General features: G+C 44.8%; 1 protein-coding gene across 2 annotated transcripts in view; it reads left to right on the forward strand.

The window, feature by feature from the left end:
* The first annotated feature begins 2,732 nt into the window (after positions 1–2,732).
* The window catches only part of Nebl (nebulette), a 327,581-nt gene continuing 311,384 nt past the window's right edge, over positions 2,733–18,929 (forward strand). Inside the window, exons 1-2 of one of the 2 annotated variants that reach the window (XM_042686263.1) lie at positions 2,733–2,851; positions 3,987–4,081. In XM_042686263.1, the coding sequence (XP_042542197.1) occupies positions 2,783–2,851; positions 3,987–4,081 (164 nt within the window). In that variant the 5' untranslated portion in view covers positions 2,733–2,782. The remainder of the gene's footprint in view (positions 2,852–3,986; positions 4,082–18,929) is intronic. The other variant, XM_042686266.1, reaches the window with a different exon arrangement.

Genomic DNA, 18,929 nt, shown 5'->3' on the forward strand with positions numbered 1-18,929 from the left:
AAGCTGGCTTGATGGGAAAAATGAAAAAAAAAAATGTGAGAGGAAAATGCAGTTCCGAGCATCTACCACTTATTCTTCAGAGCATAATAGCTCACAGTTAATTCTAGTGTTTGTTTTAACCCTTCTTTTTTTCTGTCAGTATCTGGGTTTACCTGGCCTTCAACCCACTGTCCTTCTAATCTCAACCTCCGAGTAGCTTGGATTGCAGGTGTAAACTCCTTGTACCTCCCTAAGTTTCAACATATTCATTTACATTCTATCAGTAAACATTTAATTAACATCTACTATGTGTGAGTCTCTGCCACCTGCAGTTGGTTTGGTAAGAAATAACACAAGTTGTACTTAAAACATCCAACACAATCAGCTACAAAGGTCCTACATCATCATCATACTACTTCTGATTTTTTTATATTTACCATTCAAGAAAGAGAATAAAGTGTTAAAACTATATTTTATGATATGCAGTTATGAAAATCTAAATGCTAAAAACATCACTTCCTTTCAGAAGATCACATAAATACTTTTTCTCCTCAGGCATTTTTTTAATGAGCTCTGAGATGTCTTTAAAGGTAAATGATCTTCTCTGATAGCAAATTCTCCTTTTATTTGCTTTGGGAGGTGGATTTGTGAACACAGCCAGGAGTGGTTCTGAGCTGTTGCTTTTGGTGAATACTTTTTAAAGAAGGTACCTCTTGTGAAAAGTCAAACAGCTCAACATTCTTCCGAAGATGTTGACAGAGCAGTTTACCCACAAGGCTCTGGGATTAATAGCTTTCTTTTCAAATGAAAAGATGCAGCTATGATTTTTTAAAAAAACAAACAGAAATACATGTCACCGTAGTTATGTGGCATGAGTCTTAATCTCAGTGCCGGCAATGGAATGTGTTTCCTTCTTTGTTACAGCCCTGGGTTGACTGACTCCTATGTAGTGTCCAGGAGGTCAAAGCATTTAGCAACCGCTGACTCACTTAATCCTCACACTAAGGAGGGCAGGATTTTGTAACTCCATCAGCCCTATTTTGTAGATCAGAAAATTGAGAGAGGCCAAAAATAGAGAGGCCAAGAATTTCTACATCTTCACCAAACTACTAAATGGGCACTAGCCGGAATCTGTTGGCTCACATCTGTAATCCTAGCTATTCAAGAGCCTGAGATCTAAGGATCAGGGTTCAAAGCTAGCCAGTGCAGGAAAGTCCATGAGACTTTTATCTCCAGTAACCACCAGAAAACCACAAGTGGAACTGTATCTCAAAGTGGTAGAGCCCTAGCCTTGAGGAAGAAGAGCTCAGGGACAGCGCCCAGGCTCTGAGTTCAAGCCCCACGAGGGACAAAAACAAAACAGAACAACAAAACAACAAAAAGGGCAGCATTGGGCTTTGAATCTAGTTAGCACCGCTCCATTATGCTGCCTCCCATAAAGAGAATCCTGTAATCAGATGATCACTTATTAAAAAACGAAGAACATGCGCTTTCCTCTGGTTTCATCTCATCCTTCTGCTTGATTTTCTGGCTGTGGGGTTTGGACCCATGAGTTTTTGCAATTGCTTCAGCACAAGTCCAGAACTTGCCCCAGATCGTTGTGGTGCTTTATTGGAAAACAAGCTAGTAGGAGTATACACACTTAAAAACAAACGGCCAGAGTTTATTAATCAAGAGAGGCTTGAGCCGGGCCTGGCAGGACCAGTCAGTCATTTTTAATCTATCCTAAGATAGGCTAAAAAAACAGTGCAGGGGTTGGGGGCTCGGGGGAAGAAAGAAGGTTCTTCTATCTAGATCTATCCACGATCCAAGGACTTCAGGCGGGTAGGCACGCGAGGACGCGTCCTCTGGGGAAGGGACCGAGGGGAGCCGGCACTGCAGGAGCCCTGGCGTCGCTGGGGGACTCGCTCAGTGTCAGTCCCCACGCGCGCGCACGCATCTCAGCCTGGGGACCGGGAGCTGCCAGGGGCGCTGGTCCCCGGAGCTGGAGGAGGGACGTGGGCGCGTTCTGGCCCCGTATCTTCTGCGACCTCTGGGTGCCAGGGACAGCAGCTGGGGAAGGGCGGGGTGGTGGCGGCGGTTGGTGGAGGGTGGGCGAGCACCCATCTGGGGAAAGAAGAGAAAGGAAGAAGGGCAGATAGAAGTGGGGAGGGGGGGTGCTGAGCTTTTGCATCTGTCACGCCCCCCCTATTCCTTAGCCCCCCTACCCCTCCCTCCAGAGCTTCCCCCTCCGCCGCCCACCTGGGCGTCCCCCCCCCCTCCCCGCGGGCTGCGGCGGGCGCGCGGCGCTCGCTCCCCAGGCCTCCCTGGGCGGTTGTCGGGCCCAGCTCTGCCCTCCCTTCCCCTGCCCTCCCCGCGCCCTCCCTCCGCGGGTGACCGACGTGCTCGTTCCCTGCCTCTTGGGTCGGGGCGCGCCGGTGGGTTTGGCCTGCGCGGCGGCGGCGGCGGGGGGAGCGCGAGGGGCGGGCACGAGTGGCTGTGAGTCACCGGTACCTGGAGTGCGAGCGACGCAGAGCCGGCGGCGCGGAGCCGGAGCCCGAGCCCCAGAGCCCGGCAGCCCGGAGAGCCCGGGACAGCGCGGCCCGCCCCAGGCTCCAGGCCCCGCCGCGTCCCCCCCTCTCCCGACCCCGCCACCCCGCGTCCCCCACGGCGTGCGCCCCGCGCGCTCCTCGCCAGGCCCGCTCGCCCCGCTCCGCCCGCTCGGCTTCGCGGCGTCCGGAGGCGGCGCAGGCTCCGCCGGGGACCCTCAGCGGCTCCGCGGAGCCCTCAGCCGCCGCCGCCGCCGCCCGCGGGAGCCGCGACCATGAACCCCCAGTGCGCCCGCTGCGGGAAAGTCGTGTATCCCACGGAGAAAGTCAACTGCCTGGATAAGGTGAGCGGGGAGTGGGGGGGCGCGGGGCTGCACCTGCTCCCTTCCAGAAGTTTTGGCACCGGGCGTGGCGAGACGGGAGCCGGTCGCCGTGGCGGGACGCGCCGGGCGCGCGAACGGAGGACGCCCTCCCGGGGGGTCAGGGACCACGCCGGGCCGCCGGGCTGCCGGGCCCCGGGGGGGGGGGCTGGGCACTTAGGGGCAGGAGGAGGAGGAGGGGACATCTCGGCCACTCTGCCCGACGCATCCTGGCCCTACCGACTACCCCCCCCCCCCCCGTGCTCGTACCCCCTCACCCCTGCGCCCCGCGTCTCCCGTGGAGGCGGGGTGGGGAGGCAGAGGAATCCGTGTGTCGCGGGGCGGCCGCTGCGGCACTGCCGGGAATAATCTCCCTCCCCCCCCCCCCCCCCGCCCCACCGCGAGACGCGGCCACGCGCGCCCGAGCCACTCCGCCGGGAAACGCCAGAGGAAGTGGCTTGCGCCGGGTGGCTCCCACGCTGGCCTTGCAGGGTGTGGGTGAAATGGAACTGTGGACGGATCCGGGCGCAATCGCAAGAACCAGCCCCGGGCGTTCCCGGTGGAACTGTGGCGCTAGGTGACACGAAGGCTTGGTTAGAGCGGTGGTCTGGACACAGCCGCCCGGGCCAGGCAGGGGGGCTGGGTGCCCAGGGGAGCTGCCTTCCATAGACCACCTCCTCCTCCCCCCGCGGTGGCCTGACCCCCGCGTTCCCAGAGGTCCCGCGCACGGCGCGTCCGCCCTGCGCTTTGAACCAGAATCCTTGTAGTTGAGATGCCACTTGGTCCTGGGCCCCAGGTCTCCATTCCTTAGCCGAGCCCACAGGTCCTTTTTTTGGGGGGGGGGGGATGATCTAGAAGAGCAAAATGGACAGAGCCCCCAGGAGGGTTTTTTTTTTCTTCATTGTGAGTCCGTAGCTGCGATGGGATTCATTTCCAAGTCAACTTTAACAGCCGCCTGTTTTGTTTATTGAGTGGGATGCAGGCAGATGCGTGCGGCATGCTGCCCTACAGCAGTTTCTCTGGTGTTTGCGAAGGTGGGCACGGTGGTGTACTTAAACATGATCTTCCTTCTCCCGTATCCCGGGTACGATGTTTAAATTATTTATTATTTTTTTTTCAGTATTGGCATAAAGGATGTTTCCATTGCGAGGTCTGCAAGATGGCTCTGAACATGAAGAACTACAAAGGCTATGAGAAGAAGCCCTATTGTAATGCGTGAGTATCGTCGGCGGGCTGTGCCAGGTGTGGCTCAGCATGGGAACAGGGAAGCCAGCAGACTGGCCTGTGGTGAACACTTGACTTCCTGTGTCACCCAGGTGTGCCGGTGGCCAATTACCTGGTTATGCCACACAAGCTGGGGCCAAGTACTTTGTGGAAGGTCACTGCATTTGTGTTTTGCTAATGCAGGCTAATTTTTGTGTGTGTGTGTGTGTGTTTGCTACCAGGTTAGGTCTGTATGTCACTCTCTCCCTCCCTCCCTCCTTCCCCTTCCTCCCTCCCTCCCTCCTTCTCCTCTCTCCCTCCCTCCCTCCCTCCCTTCTTCTCCTCCCTCCCTCCCTTCCTCCCTCCCTCCCTCCCTTCTTCTCCTCCCTCCCTCCCTCCCTCCCTCCCTCCCTCCCTCCCTCCCTCCCTCCCTCCCTCCCTCCCTCCCTTCCTTCCTTCCTTCCTTCCTTCCTTCCTTCCTTCCTTCCTTCCTTCCTTCTTTCCTGAGGTTCACAGCATTGCAGAGTTGGGATATTTCTTAGAAGCTGCAGAACTTCCCCACTAAGAGAATGTGTGGGCTCTGATATGCATGTCAGGTAGATTTCCATTTTAATCATGTGTCAATTTCCATTTTAATCATAGGAGGTTGCCATCTTGCAAATTTATACATGAATCTAGTTGCTAAGGGAAGGGAGTCATGCTGGCTTGAGCTCGCAGGAGGCTACTCCTGGCATCCTGGGGCTTAAACAGGGAAGCAAATGATTGAGCCATGGGTGTTCCTAACTGGTTTAGTAGTCTGTTGTGGTGGACTTTTCGTAGGGTCATTCCAGTTATGTGAGTAGTAGGAGGAATTAAAAGTAGTGGTTCTTTCTTTGGCTTTCCTGAAGGCATGCTTCTAGCCTGTAATAGCTTGTCTGACCTTAACAAGGGTCAGCCTACATTCAAGTGACTTAATGTTTACCACAATCTTATGAATGATGAAGGTGAGCTCCAACAGTTAAAGAGACTGAAGCACTGAAGAGCCTCAGGATGAGGCTCAGATCACGTCTTGAGGCTCTAAGTCATTCCATATTGGCTGGGGGCTACCTTGCTGCCACAGGCAGCATCCACTTCTTTGAGCATCTCTTCTACCATACAATATGGGCTGAGCTCTTGGAACGGATAGTTGACCTTTCCTCCTCCCAGTTCCCCTGTAGGTCTGGCTTGGGTCTGCTTGGGGGGGGCAGCCAAGAGACCTTTGGACCTGTGACCTCTTGGCTGGAAAATTGCCAGAGCTTCCTCCTCCCCCGAGTGTTTAAAATAGCTTCCTGGTAAGGGCCTCTGGGAGAATGGAGAATGAAGGCTTCATGGGGGCCGCTGGGAGATGGAAGAATGAAGGAAGGCTGGTGTCTTCTCAGACAGCAGTTTTGGGTAACCAAATATGACATGCTCATACCTCGCTGGATAAAGACCCTCACAAAATGTGTCGGTTGGAGAATTAAGTGTTGTTTTTGTCCCCTTATGATCCCTCCAGGCCTAGTTGGCTGCTCAGAGGTAGACCAGCAACTTGCCAAGAACTTATAAAATGGAGCTTGAAGTCCAGCGATATTCCCCAACTAGTTTTCAAGCCTTCAGGCCATGCCTCTTTTTGGGAAAATGTGAAGCAAAAGTGAGGTTTTGGTGCCATGATGGTCTTTTGCTTCCTTTGTGGAGATGCGTAAGTGACTGGCTATAGATCAAAGGAGTGGCAGTAAAGGGAAGAGAAGGGCTGACCACCTAGAAACAAGTTACTTTGGTTAAAGGACAGTGAACCAGTCTTTGCCTAGCTGTTTCAACTAGCAGCTTGAGTCCACAGCAGGAGTCTTTACAGCTCCACACCCTGGAGTTTACTCCAAATGCCAACAATGCCTTTGGGTGGCCCTGGTGAGAGAAGTGAAAAGCAAAAGAGAGAAAGAGAGAAAAAGAGGAGGAAATGACAGAACAGAGGTGGGGAAATGGAGACTTGAATGAGAGAGAAAAAGAAATGACAAATGACAGAAGAGAGGCATGGATGAGGAGGTGTTAATTGGGCCACTTGAAAATGCAGTGCTTTCTACTTAGTTTTAGACGGGTTCATTAAAGAAAAATATTAAACTATTGGGTGTGTTGGCTCCTGCCTGTAGTCCCGGCACGGGACGCTGAGGCAGGAGCATCTTGAATTTAAGGTAAGTCTAGACTACATAGTAAATCCCTGTCTCATGAAGACAATAAAGGAACATGAGGCTGTAGAATGTGGTCCATTACTAGATGAGTAAGGACGGTTTTGCACTCTGACTTCACAGGGAAGCAGTGCCCACAAATCTTGAAGTTTAGATCTCAAAGCAAAAAGGCTACTTAATTACTGACAGGAATGGGGGTTGACCTTAGGACTTTGCCCTTGCTAGCTCGATGCTCTACACTTGAACCATGTCTGTAGCCTTGCTGTTGGCTGGGTATTATGAAGATTGAGGTCTTGAATCTTGATCCTCCAGATCTCAGTCTACTGAATCAATGGGATTATAGGCACCAATCACTGGCACCCTGCCCTAAAGGCTATTTTATATAGGCTATACCCTGTTTTATAGGTAGTTACATAGATCTGGATCTTAGTCTTAATACCTTAATTCCAAACCAAATGTTTACAAATGTCCTCTCTAATGTTTCTTAATGATTGTAGTACTTTATTAGTAACTAATTCAAAATTTCAAGGTAGCATCTTTTTTTTTTAATATTGAACTGCTAGTTCAATTTATTGAGCAGATAAAGGGAAGATAGATAGGAGTCAATTTTTAGTGTGTGAATGAGAGAATTGATTATTTAAATTTTTTTTTCACTTAGCTTTAAGTTCACGTATACTATTTCCAGAAAATGAAGCCTGGTAAGTCACAGGTTCTGGTTTTGGTGAGGGTCCCAGACTGGAAGGCATCAGCTGGCCTCAGCCCTTAAGGCATGTGCTACCATGTAATCTGGCCCATATGATGACCCTCTGGAGATCTGATGCCTCTGCTCTAATTCAGGTGGCATGTGTCAATCAGCTGTTCCCTGGGGTCATGACTAGAAGGTCAGCCATATTTCTTTGGGTCAGTGATGGAAAATGACTTCTCTAATGTATATAGCTTCCAGAAAATGAAACACTCACTGTCCATGTAAAGCAATATTTTATCTGTACCTCTGCTTCATTAGGTAATACACATATGCACAAATGGAAATGACTGGTCTTCTTCCTCTTATTATTTTTTATTATGAAAATTGTGCACATTAAAAATAGTCCACAGGAGAAATACAATCATCTTTTAGTATCCGAAGCAATTTGTTGTGCAACTCCCCTGCCACCAACAAGAAAAATCTGTGGATATTCAAATCCCTTATTAAAAAATGGTGTGTTATTTGCATATGGGTTACATATAGTTCAAATCATCTTTAGGTTGTTTATAATACTTAATGCAATGGAAATGCTATGTCAACAGTTGTTATACTGTATTATTTAAGGAATAGTGGCAAGGAAAAAAATTCTATACGTGTTTACCACAGTTACAGTTTTTCCAATTTTATTTTATTTTATTTTTTTGTGTGTATGCTGGTACTGGGGCTTGAATTTAGGGCCTGGGCACTGCCCCCAGCCAGAAGTGGTGCTGTAGAGCACTAGCCTTGAGCTGAAGAGCTGAGGGACAGTGCCCAGGCCCAGAATTCACGCTCCACAACTGACCAAAAAAAAAAAAATTGAATTCTGGAGGCCCAAATAGAGATAAGGGAAACAGGTGATGGAGAAACTCTCAGGTTTACACTTCATTGCCTTTCCTTCCCTGTCCTCTGATAACTTCGGGGGGGGGGGGGGGGAGGGGGCGCGGCGGAAAGCACTAACAAGAGTGACCGGCAGAGAAATGGTAAGTGATATTCAAAGTGTGGATATTCAAATCCCTTATTAAAAAATGGTGTGTTATTTGCATATGGGTTACATATAGTTCAAATCATCTTTAGGTTGTTTATAATACTTAATGCAATGGAAATGCTATGTCAACAGTTGTTATACTGTATTATTTAAGGAATAGTGGCAAGGAAAAAAATTCTATACGTGTTTACCACAGTTACAGTTTTTCCAATTTTATCCACAGTTCCACTTCTGATTTTTGGTGTTTAATTGGAGATAAGGGTCTCATTGTCTTTCCTTTCTGAACTGACTTTGAACTGTGATTCTAAGATCTCAGCTTCCTGAGGAGCTAGGAGTACAGGCTTGAGTCACCAGTGTGCTGCTTTTCTAATACTTTCGATCTGTGATAGTTGAATATACAGATTTGAAGGAGGATCAGCTTTACAATGAGCATCAGTATAATATTCTGGAGATTCAGCTTTTATTAGCATTTTCCATGTTTGCTTTGTACTTTTATCTATCTAATTATATGGCCATTTTTTTAAAAAAGTAAAACATTGTTGGGCCATTTGTCAGTTTCATATGACATTTCATCCTAAAAATGCCAGTATGTCCTAAGACTCAGGACATTTTCTTAAGAATCTCAAGGCAATTAAGACAAGTAACAAAATTTTTATTATAATGTCTATTCCCTATCTATATTTCCCCCATTGTATTATGTCTTTTAGAGCTAGGATCTAATAAAATTCTTACTTTACAATTTGTTCTTAAGAAAATTTTACGGTTAGTAAAGATTCAGTATCACCCATTCAATTTCTCTTGACTTACACAATCTCCCAGTCTTCAGGAGGAATGCTTAAGTAGAATTTCTTGTGAAAATAACATGCATAATTAACTTAAGAACCTTTAAAATAAACATTAGGAATCTGTTTAAGAAGTTGAAAGCAGGAACATAGACGTTTAGAATTATTTTAAGAAAATAAAAGCTGTGTATTTTAATACCCGAGGGCATTTAAAAAAAAATGGAATGAAGTAGCAAGTATTTCTTTGGTTTAGCTATGTTGCTTATTTAGATTCTCATGTGTTTAGAGAAGAAACAAGTGTTCTGTTTGATTTCACATGAAGGGGATATGTATAAAATGCAATTTACATGATATTTAAATTTTGATCTTTTGATAGAATGATCAAAGTATAGTGTATATTAGATGTAAGAGGGAGCAAAATACACGTTGAATTCCTCACTCAGCAGTGCATGTTATTAAAATATTTAAAAACAAGCCCGTCTACTTGAATATGTGCCATGTTTTTAGCCTTTATGTTTCATAAGCAGGCTGTGGATTTCTTAGCACATTCAGGATTTTTTTCACCTGAGAACTTGCAAAACAAAGAGAGGACTAAGCAACTTTCTTATTTCCAAGACAGGCTGAGAAAATAACATGAGATGATTAGACAACAACAGCAACAAAATCCAACAACTGGAAAACCTAGCCTGTGTTTATGAATGAATTTTACATGCTGAGCAAAATGATAAACATTTTTCTACCCCCACGTGCCACATACAGAATATAAACCCCTGGGCTATTTGTCAAATAAATTTTTAATATATTGTGTGAAAATGTCAAAAAATCACATTTGTGATGTGTTTGTTAATTAAAAAAGGTATTAGTTTATAGAATTTTCCGAGAGCTTTTAGTCCTGAGATTAGTAGCCTTGCTACTTCTGGAGAGGCCAGGTAATGATTCAGGAGTTTAATGTGCCTTGTCAATCATTTCCCCAAATCACTGCTGCAGAAAAATGTTCAGTTTGAACATTTGTCCTGACCTATTCCCATTTAATGTATCTTGGATCCATGTCAAGTATATCTTTTATTGTGGAGCTTAAAAGAATACAATTATCTGTGTTCAGTGTGTTTAGTCATCCTTCCAAATAAGATTACCTATCACTGAAGACTCTCACTTATCATGAATTTGGAAGATGTTTAAAAATGAAACAGGAAAACCTGTGTGTTGCATCTAACTCTTCCCTGGCTGTGTTAGTAAGCCCCATTGTGAATATTCAAGGATGCTGAGCTGGGTACTGTTCATTATCAGCTGCCAGCCTATCTTGAAGGTGGCTATCTAGGCCAAGGCTTCGCTGGCTCTCACTTACCATTTCTCTGCCGGTCACTCTTGTTAGTGCTTTCCGCCGCGCCCCCTCCCCCCCCTCCCCCCCCCCCCCCCCCCCCCCGAAGTTATCAGAGGACAGGGAAGGAAAGGCAATGAAGTGTAAACCTGAGAGTTTCTCCATCACCTGTTTCCCTTATCTCTATTTGGGCCTCCAGAATTCAATTTTTTTTTTTTTGGTCAGTTGTGGAGCGTGAATTCTGGGCCTGGGCACTGTCCCTCAGCTCTTCAGCTCAAGGCTAGTGCTCTACAGCACCACTTCTGGCTTTTTCTGTTTATGTGGTGCTGAGGAATCAAACCCAGGGCCTCATGCATACCACTGAGCCACCTTCCCAGCCCCAAAATTTGATTCTTTAACACTCCAAGGACTTGAATTATCTCCGGGGGATTTATGAAATTCCTGCTCTTAAATTAGCTGTGATGCCTGTAATCGTAGCTACTTAAGAAGCTGAGATCTGAAGGTTGCAGAATGAAGCCAGTCCAGGCAGCAAAGTCTGTGTGAGACTCTTCAATTAATCACAGAAAAAAGGCTATAACTGTGGTACAAAAGCTAAGGGATAGTACCAGAGCCCTGAGTTCAAGCCTCAAGACTGATGTGTGTGTGTTTGTGTGTGTGTGTGCACGCGCACACACACACACACACACACTATTAGCTATGATTACTTAACCTTGCATGAAGTATGGCATGTTGTAGTTGGTGCTTTGGAGTGTGACTGGCTCCATCTTCTCCTGCTGAACAAGTCTCTTTATCTGTAAAATGGGAATGGTAAGGCCAGATTCACACAGAAGGGGAAGATTAATAATACTATGCACAGGAAAGGTGGGGCCCAGACCTGGCAAGTAGCAGATGTTTAGTAGACAATGGTGCTCTTGTTTCTGTAGTTTGTGATAGGCAAAGAAGTGTGGGAAGGAGATGAGAAAATATATCTAATGAACAATAGGTTGGTTTTGTTTTGTTTGGGGGGAGCTAGAGATCACACTTAGAGCTTCAAGCACGCTTGGCAAGTGCCATTGATCTACCACTGATCATCTGCTATACCAGTTTTCACACTGTGGATTGCCACTTGTTAGAGGCTTGTAACTAGAATTCATAGGAAGAACAGAGAAAAAAATAGCAAGCAAAGAGAAAATACCAGTGTGCATTGGAGTAGTAGAAAAGGGGGTTCTTTTGGGAAACTTTCTTTTGCAGTGGTTTGGCCAGATGTTGGGTCATGATTTGTTGGAAGAGGAGGTTTGAAAATTGAGAAAGTATAGTTTAGTTCCATATTCTTCAAGTGCTGTACATCAGAGAGCACTGGGAATTACCTGCATGTACAGTGCCCTGCACTGTATCCAGTGACTCCTGAAACTACTATTTTTTCCACTCAGCCAGCTCCGACCACACCCATTTCTTCTCCTAGACCAGCCAACACAGCCCTCAGGTTTCAGCCAATGATCCCACCAGCTGTAACCATGTACTTCCCTGTCTGTAGACTCCCCCCGAAGGGTGGGGGAAGGTGCTTGTCTTGTTCACTGGTTGTCCTAGCACTTAGGAGATACTCATTTAGTGTTAGCTGTCTCAATGGCTGCATACCATGCTAACACCGGAGTGTGATCTCTGTTCTTAACCCCAAGTCAGGATGAGGTCAATGTGAGATCCTCTGGAGAGATAAACAGAAGCAAGACGATTGAGGGAAACTTGATTGAGGCTAGGCTTTGGGGACAGTGGAAAGTGGTCTAATAAACCAGGTTTCACCAAGTATGAACACCAGGGGACAAAAATATCTCAACTGATAGGATATGCAAGCTAATTCCAATCCATAATGATTGTGGTGGCATTAAACATACCTTGCCTACAGGCTCAGTTTCAACTCTATCTTCCTAAAAAGTGTTCTTGATTAACACTCTTTCTTTCTTCTTAGTTTAATAATGTTCTGTAAAATGGGAAACTGTTTTCTTCCTAAGAGCAATTCTGTAAAGATTAAATGGGGGGAAATGTTCATAAGCACATCAAATGACACAGATTAGGTACCCAAATGTCAGTCCACTCCCTTATAATAACCAATTGAAAGTTGTTGTCTCATATTTGTCCCTGAAAGGCAGAATAAAGTGTTATAACTGACAGCTTCTATGGAACGATATTGCATTATGTGGGAGTGCTAGTTAGCATACATCAGAATAGGCCTTACTCAAGTCCTCAGTTGCCTTATTACATCTTCGCTCCTTCATATAGTACTTGAATTAAGGGATGAGTTTTTCTATAACTGCGTGCCATATTGTACATATGTGAGATGTTTTGTGGTTGGACTGTCAACAAAATCTGATGTATTTTATTATGCTTTGAAGTCATGATGTAGGGGACCGTATTCACGCATCCAGCTCTGTTCCATTTGAAAATGTCCACAAAAGGTGCCTATGACACACAGTTTCTGTCTCTTTAGGATGATGGCTCTATTATGGAAGGATGTCAGATTAGAAAAGATTTTGAGATGAAGCATAGCATATATTCCTGAATCACTGTGAAATACAAGGGTAATGTAAGATACAGATGTGTGTGCTTAAAGGTACATTGATTATGTGTCAAGAGCCTGTGGAATAGCACATACATTTTGGTGTGTCTTCTTTAAGTGTTTTCAGATGAGTGCTTTACAGAGTGTTTCCTGGGTAGGTCAGGGAGTTAGAGAAACATAGTCCATTCCTCCCCTCTGCATGGCATCAACCCCCTGGCCCTTAGACCATTTCAGAGGGAAAAGAAGTTGAATTACTTTTCTTTTCCTCTTTGCTCCTGGTGTACACTTAGCCTTGGCTACACAGGCTTTTAACAGTTCGAGAAGTGGGACCTTGAGTAATATTTATGAGCTGAGTACCCAGCACATTTCAGAGCCTAAGTAAAAAGCATTATTATTGATTCTTCTATGCTCAGGTTTGCTGCTGGAATCCAACAAAGTCCCGATAACAAATCAAATAGCTTTGCAACCTCTTTTGTTGAACCTAGATAGAGGCTGAGACCTAATCATTTGGGAAGAAGTCGTGAAAGGGATGGGTTTGAATGGCAGTGATTATCTATTGCAGTAGTTGAAGCCCAGGATTAATTTAGCTTTGCATTTTCTTAGTGGAGTTCTGGGGGGAGGGAGTGGTCTCCTGTTTAGCCTCTGTGGTCCTACCTCTTTTGAATGATTCCCGTGGAATTCTAGAAAGAGCTTCCAGATGATCAGTTCTGTGTGTGCATTCTTGAGTCATACCAATTGCTAGTTAGAACCGTGGTCTAACGGACCCGTGGTCTGTTAAGCTTCTGCTTCAGCTCTGCAGTCTCAAAAGCCATTTAGACAAAAATCTTTGAGTAGCTTCCTGGAAGCTCCTTATCCATTAAAGGCAAGTACAAACCAAATGCTGAGAACTTGGAGCATTAAGATGGCTGTGCCCAGCCAAGAGTCTACAGATCTGGGATGTAGAAGGAGAGTTAAACAGTTGTCTGTTGATAATGTTTAAATGTTACTTTAAATGTTACTTCATTGTCCATAAATTAATTAATCAAGAGAACAAATTCCACCAAATTTAGGCAGTACATAAGAATAATAACTTTAATAAATGCACACATCAGTTCAGAAGGGAGTATCTTATATATATATATATATATATATATATATATATATATACACACACACACACACGTAAGCTATATAAGATACATATAAGATATATGATACACATATGGTACACATGCACACATATCCTGTGTGTGTGTGTGTCCTGAGGCTTGAACTCAGGGACTGGGAGCTTTTCCTGAGCTTTTTTGCTCAACTGTGGCTTGAACCACAGTTCCACTTCAGTTTTTTTGGTGGTTAATTGGAGATAAGAGTATCTCAGACTTTTCTGCTTGGGTTGGCTTTGAACTATCAGCCTCAGATCTCACCGTCCTTAGTAGCTAGAATTGTAGGCATGAGTCTCTAGTACGCAGCTATATAGATATATTTCTGATGGTCAGAATAATCTGTATCATTCTCTCCTGACTATACTTCCCACAATCCACCCAGGCTACTGAGGTGCCTTCATCTTCGACATCTGTGTCTTTCTGCCTCTTATCCCCATCCTCATGTACTCATTCATCTGCCTTTACCTTGGTTACGGCTCTGTTAGCATGTTTGGCCAGTGACCTTACAATTTTCCCTTGACTGATCTCTCTCTGTTCCATTCTTTGTCTTTTTGACTATCTTCCCAGTCATCACAGTTACCTTTCAAACTATAGCTCAGGTCAGATTATTCCCCACAGAACACCTTTGATGATTCTCCATTGCCTGTGGAAAACACCAAATTGGGTTTCTGTCTGACAGATAGGAGTTACTTTTCAAATTTTTTTTCCCCATATGCCCTCTTCCTCTCCAGCTGCTCTGGGCTGCTGATTCTGAAGCTCTTACCAAGTTTCTTAACTGAAGTCTCTGTATCCTCATGTAGACCATACTAATAGACTCTTCCTCACAGGATTAAGAATTAATTAGAATAACCAAATAATAAGCCCAGCAGAAGTTCAGATAGTTATTATAATTGTCAGTTTTAACTAAACACAGTGATCAGACCTTTTACTCCAGCTAACCATGTGCCTTTCTGTGTACAAGGAACTTTCAGCCTTAAGGCCTTTGTGGAGGTATTCTCACTTCAGTATTGGACAAATTGGTGCATTCATTGTCATTTTAACATCACTTATAAGAACACTTGCCTGTGTATCGTTGTATTTGTCTGTCCATTTGAGGGTTTTTCCCTGAGACTGGACCATGGCTGTTCTCAGGCTGGGGTTGAAGGTCAGTTAGGGACAGATCAGAGATCTGCTTCTTCAAGGGATTCTGCAAAACCACACTGATGGTTACCACCTGGAGTTGGCCTCAGTTCCAACTTGGGAGCACAGTGCCCATTTGTTCAGATGTTCCTTCTCAGGCCCCTGACACCTCTGACCAAATGCCACAACTTGGAGACTTTTTACAATCTTCTCAGAGATGATAATTAGCTTGGGTGATTCATAGAACTCAGGAAAATGCTGAACTTAAGAATAGTGTTTTGTGAGCCAAATGAGGAGATCCCTGGGGAAAGTCTGAGAGAGCCCTGGTTTCCCTCTTTGCTCCATAAGATCAGTACAATTTACCTTTCCATTATACTTGATGTGTTCATCAGCCAGGAATCTCCACCTAGCTTTGGTGTCCAGGGTGTTGATTGCAGTTTCATTTCATAGACATAGTTGTTTGGCTCATTGGCTGTGTGATTGTTATATCTCCATCCCTCTCCCATCCCTGAAGAAGGTCAGCTGATATTCCCCCTCCCACCCCAAAGTCCCAACTAGAGCACATGGTTGGTCTTTCTGGAGTGGCCAGCTCTGATCTTGCGCCATTTTGATTGCCTATACTCAGGTATGGTCCCTAGGGCTCATAAATTACAAAGAAAAATTCCAGTTATTTGGAAAATTCCAAGTATTTAGAGATCCTTTTTTAGGAACTAGATACCAAAGCCAATCAAGTTCATTATTATACTACAGGATGTCCCACCTGTCTGCATCAAATGTACTATTTGTTCATCTCAGGAACCTTCCGATCCCATTATGGCAAGAATGATGAACTGAAAACCATCATTTCCATTTAGTAACTCAGTAGAAGTTGGGAAAGATATAGAAATAAGTTTCTGCCTGCAAACAGGAGATGGGTGGGAGAGCTAAACATGGGAAGACCCTCTGAATAACTCTCTAGATTTTGATTTTAAAAATAAGCAAGTCTTTCCTATGAACAAAGTCTAGTCCTTAAAAAAGTTATTTTTTGGTGGTGGTCCTGGGGAGTGAACTCAGGGCTTTGTGCTTGCTAGGCAAGTACTTCATTTTGAGCTATGCTCTAGTCCTTTTGTTTTTAGTTTATTTTTTCAAGCTTTTTCCCTGGCTGCACTTGTACTTCAATCCTTCTACTTCTGCCTCCCAAGTATCTAGGATTTACAAGCATACACCATCAGCACTCCCTGCAGCAAAGTACTTTCTTGAAGGCAGGAATGGTTCTAATGGCGTCTGTGTACTGCAGCATCTACTGTGTGCTTAGGAACATCCCTTTATAGTGCATATTTCTAAGCACAGTGAGCTGATGTGCCTACCTGAACAGGATACTCCAGCCTTATTCCTGGTATCCCTAGCTGAGAGAACCAACTCTTTCCTTAAGGATCCATGTATTGATCCTGACTAGAGCTGGCTAGACGCAGACCGATAACGCATATGACTGTAGCAGGCACTTCTGCTTAGGTGAAATATTGAAATTATGACTAGATTACTGGTCAGTGACATGAATTGGAACAAATACAGCAGAACAAATGTTGTCTGTAAAGGTACTTTATTAAAAAAATCACTTTGTTACAAGTGTACTTCCTAAAAATCTTACGGACAAATCCCATGTTTTAGACCAAAACCATATACGTATTCAATGGCATATCATCATAGTTTTTCCCCCTGGAATTCAATTGTTTCTTATTTCTTGAACTTTCATCAGGGCTTAATGTATCCATTCTCTGATGAAGGAAAGGTCTTTGCATTCTTTCATGGGAGAACTTAATTTTCTCATGTGTTTCCCCTCCCCCCCTGCTTTATATCTTGATCTTTTACTACTAGTTTCAGAACTTCATATATACAGCTCAGTAGAATCTGCACTTCCTCTACCTCCTCTCCTTCTCCCCTACCTCTCCTGTTGCCAGTGACGTGGTTCTCTGATTTTCTTAGCATTACGTGAAATTCTATTTAAAAAGTTCTAGATGCTTCAGGCACATAATAATTAAGGGTTATTCCTGTCGGGAATAGAAACAGCATATTAGCACAGCTCTTCCTCTAGGCTGCTAAAGAAGGAAAATCCTGTTTAGAGGGTTTGTCTCTGTGGTCTTAAAAAAAAAGGCAGTTATGTAACCTGGGGCCCAGTTGACTGGGGGATGGGAAGCTGGTTTATTTGTGCATCTCCTGTGTTCTGCATACCTGAGGGAGGGCCTTGTGGCTTGTGTAAGTGGGGATTGCTGTCCCCCTGGCTGTGTCCCACATAATGGCAGTTTGGCAGATGTTGAAAAAAATGCATGTTGTTTATCTTCCTTTACACAGCCATGGGTGTATAACAGACACCAAATAAACATGTGCTGGTTAGCTTTAAAAGTAGATTTATTCTGAGTGGCACGCAGCAGTCCTATATCTGATAGCAAGACTGCTATGTCTGGCTTCTCTCTCTGGTGTATCCTGGTGGCCATGGGGCATTGCCACCTAGGATTTAAAAAATTAATTCAGTCCTAAGACAAGACAGGTGACCACATAAAAGAGGTACCTAAATAGAGAACGGACCAAGTAGTTCTCACAGGAGATCAACGGGGGACATTTATGATCTCCCATCTATACCAATACATAGACACCATAGAGAGCCTGGCAGGTCCAGAAGGTTTGCTAAGGTGGGATGGGATGGACTTCTAATTAAGTTGTGACAACAACAGAAACTTGCTGTGATCAAAAGAAACACGTCTAGCAGGTGAATCCATGTATGGAAAGACCTTGACCCCCCAAATTGAAAAAAGAATAGAAAAAGAGCATTTGAGTGAGAATGAAATGAAGAGAATGGAGGTAGCTATGCTCAGGAGGGCTATAACCTGAATCCAGACTTGAAATGGGACAGTGGCTTTCCAACCTGTGGACAGTTTGGCACAGTGAGTTCTCTTCCCCAGGTGTCAGAAAGATAGATGACTGGATCTTTCCTTCTTTCTTTCTTTCTTTCTTTCTTTCTTTCTTTCTTTCTTTCTTTCTTTCTTTCTTTCTTTCTTTCTTTCTTTCTTTCCCTCCCTCCCTCCCTCCCTCCCTCCCTTCCTCCCTCTTCCCTCCCTCCCTCCCTCCCTCCCTCCCTCCCTCCCTCCCTCCCTCCCTCCCTTCCTTCCTTCCTTCCTTCCTTCCTTCCTTCCTTCCTTCCTTCCTTCCTTCCTTCCTTCCTTCTTTCCTTCCTTCCTTCCTTCCTTCCTTTGATTTCTTCTTTACTGCTTTCAAGCTGTTTAGTACTCAGTTTGGAAAAGAATTAAAATTTGGGTGAAGTATGTTAACCTTCATAAAGAATGAAAGGAAGGAGTGCTTTCTCTACACCTCACCCAGACTTTAGGGAAATTTATCAGCAGAGAAAAGGAGGGAGGGGCTGTGTTGTTCTAGAAGCTCTTGGTTCTGGAGAACTCTTTGTGTACTTGAGCCACAGAAGATTTTACTCCTCCTAGCACATTCTTTGGCTCCCAGTTGATTTACTTTGTAAACAAAGTAGGTATGCTAGTCAGTTTTCCATCTCTGTAACAAAACACCTGCGATAAATAAACCTATGAGAGCAAAGGTTTATTTTGGCTTATGGTCTAGAGGATTGAGTCCATGCTTGGGTTGACTCATTGCCTTGGATGAGGCTGCACATCATGGCAGGGAATGTGTAACAGGGCAAAGCTCATGGCCAGGACAAAAGAGGAAAAGAGGAAAAGTCCATGGTCCTACAGCTCTCTGCAAAGATATGTCTCAGTGATCCAAGGCCTCCCACGGATCCCAAGGCTCCCACATCCCACAACTTCCCAATAGAACACATGGGAACCAAGTTTTACACATAGAATTTCAAGGAACATTTTCCATCCAATGACAGAAGGGGGGATAAAAGGAAAGATGACTCAAGTGAGACAAAAAGACTGAAAATTACATTCTGATAGAAAACATGGCCATTGTTTCAGAGAGAGAAAAACATTAAAAAAAAAACAAAAAACAAAACAAGAGCCAACATAAGAACATCCAGAGCTCAGATTAGTGCAACAGAATTTAAAAGAGAGACTGAACATGTACGAAAATGCACAGATGGTA

Source organism: Dipodomys spectabilis, unplaced genomic scaffold, assembly GCF_019054845.1.
Source record: "Dipodomys spectabilis isolate Male_0828 unplaced genomic scaffold, ASM1905484v1 ptg000096l, whole genome shotgun sequence".
NCBI classification, from domain to species: Eukaryota; Metazoa; Chordata; class Mammalia; order Rodentia; family Heteromyidae; genus Dipodomys; species Dipodomys spectabilis.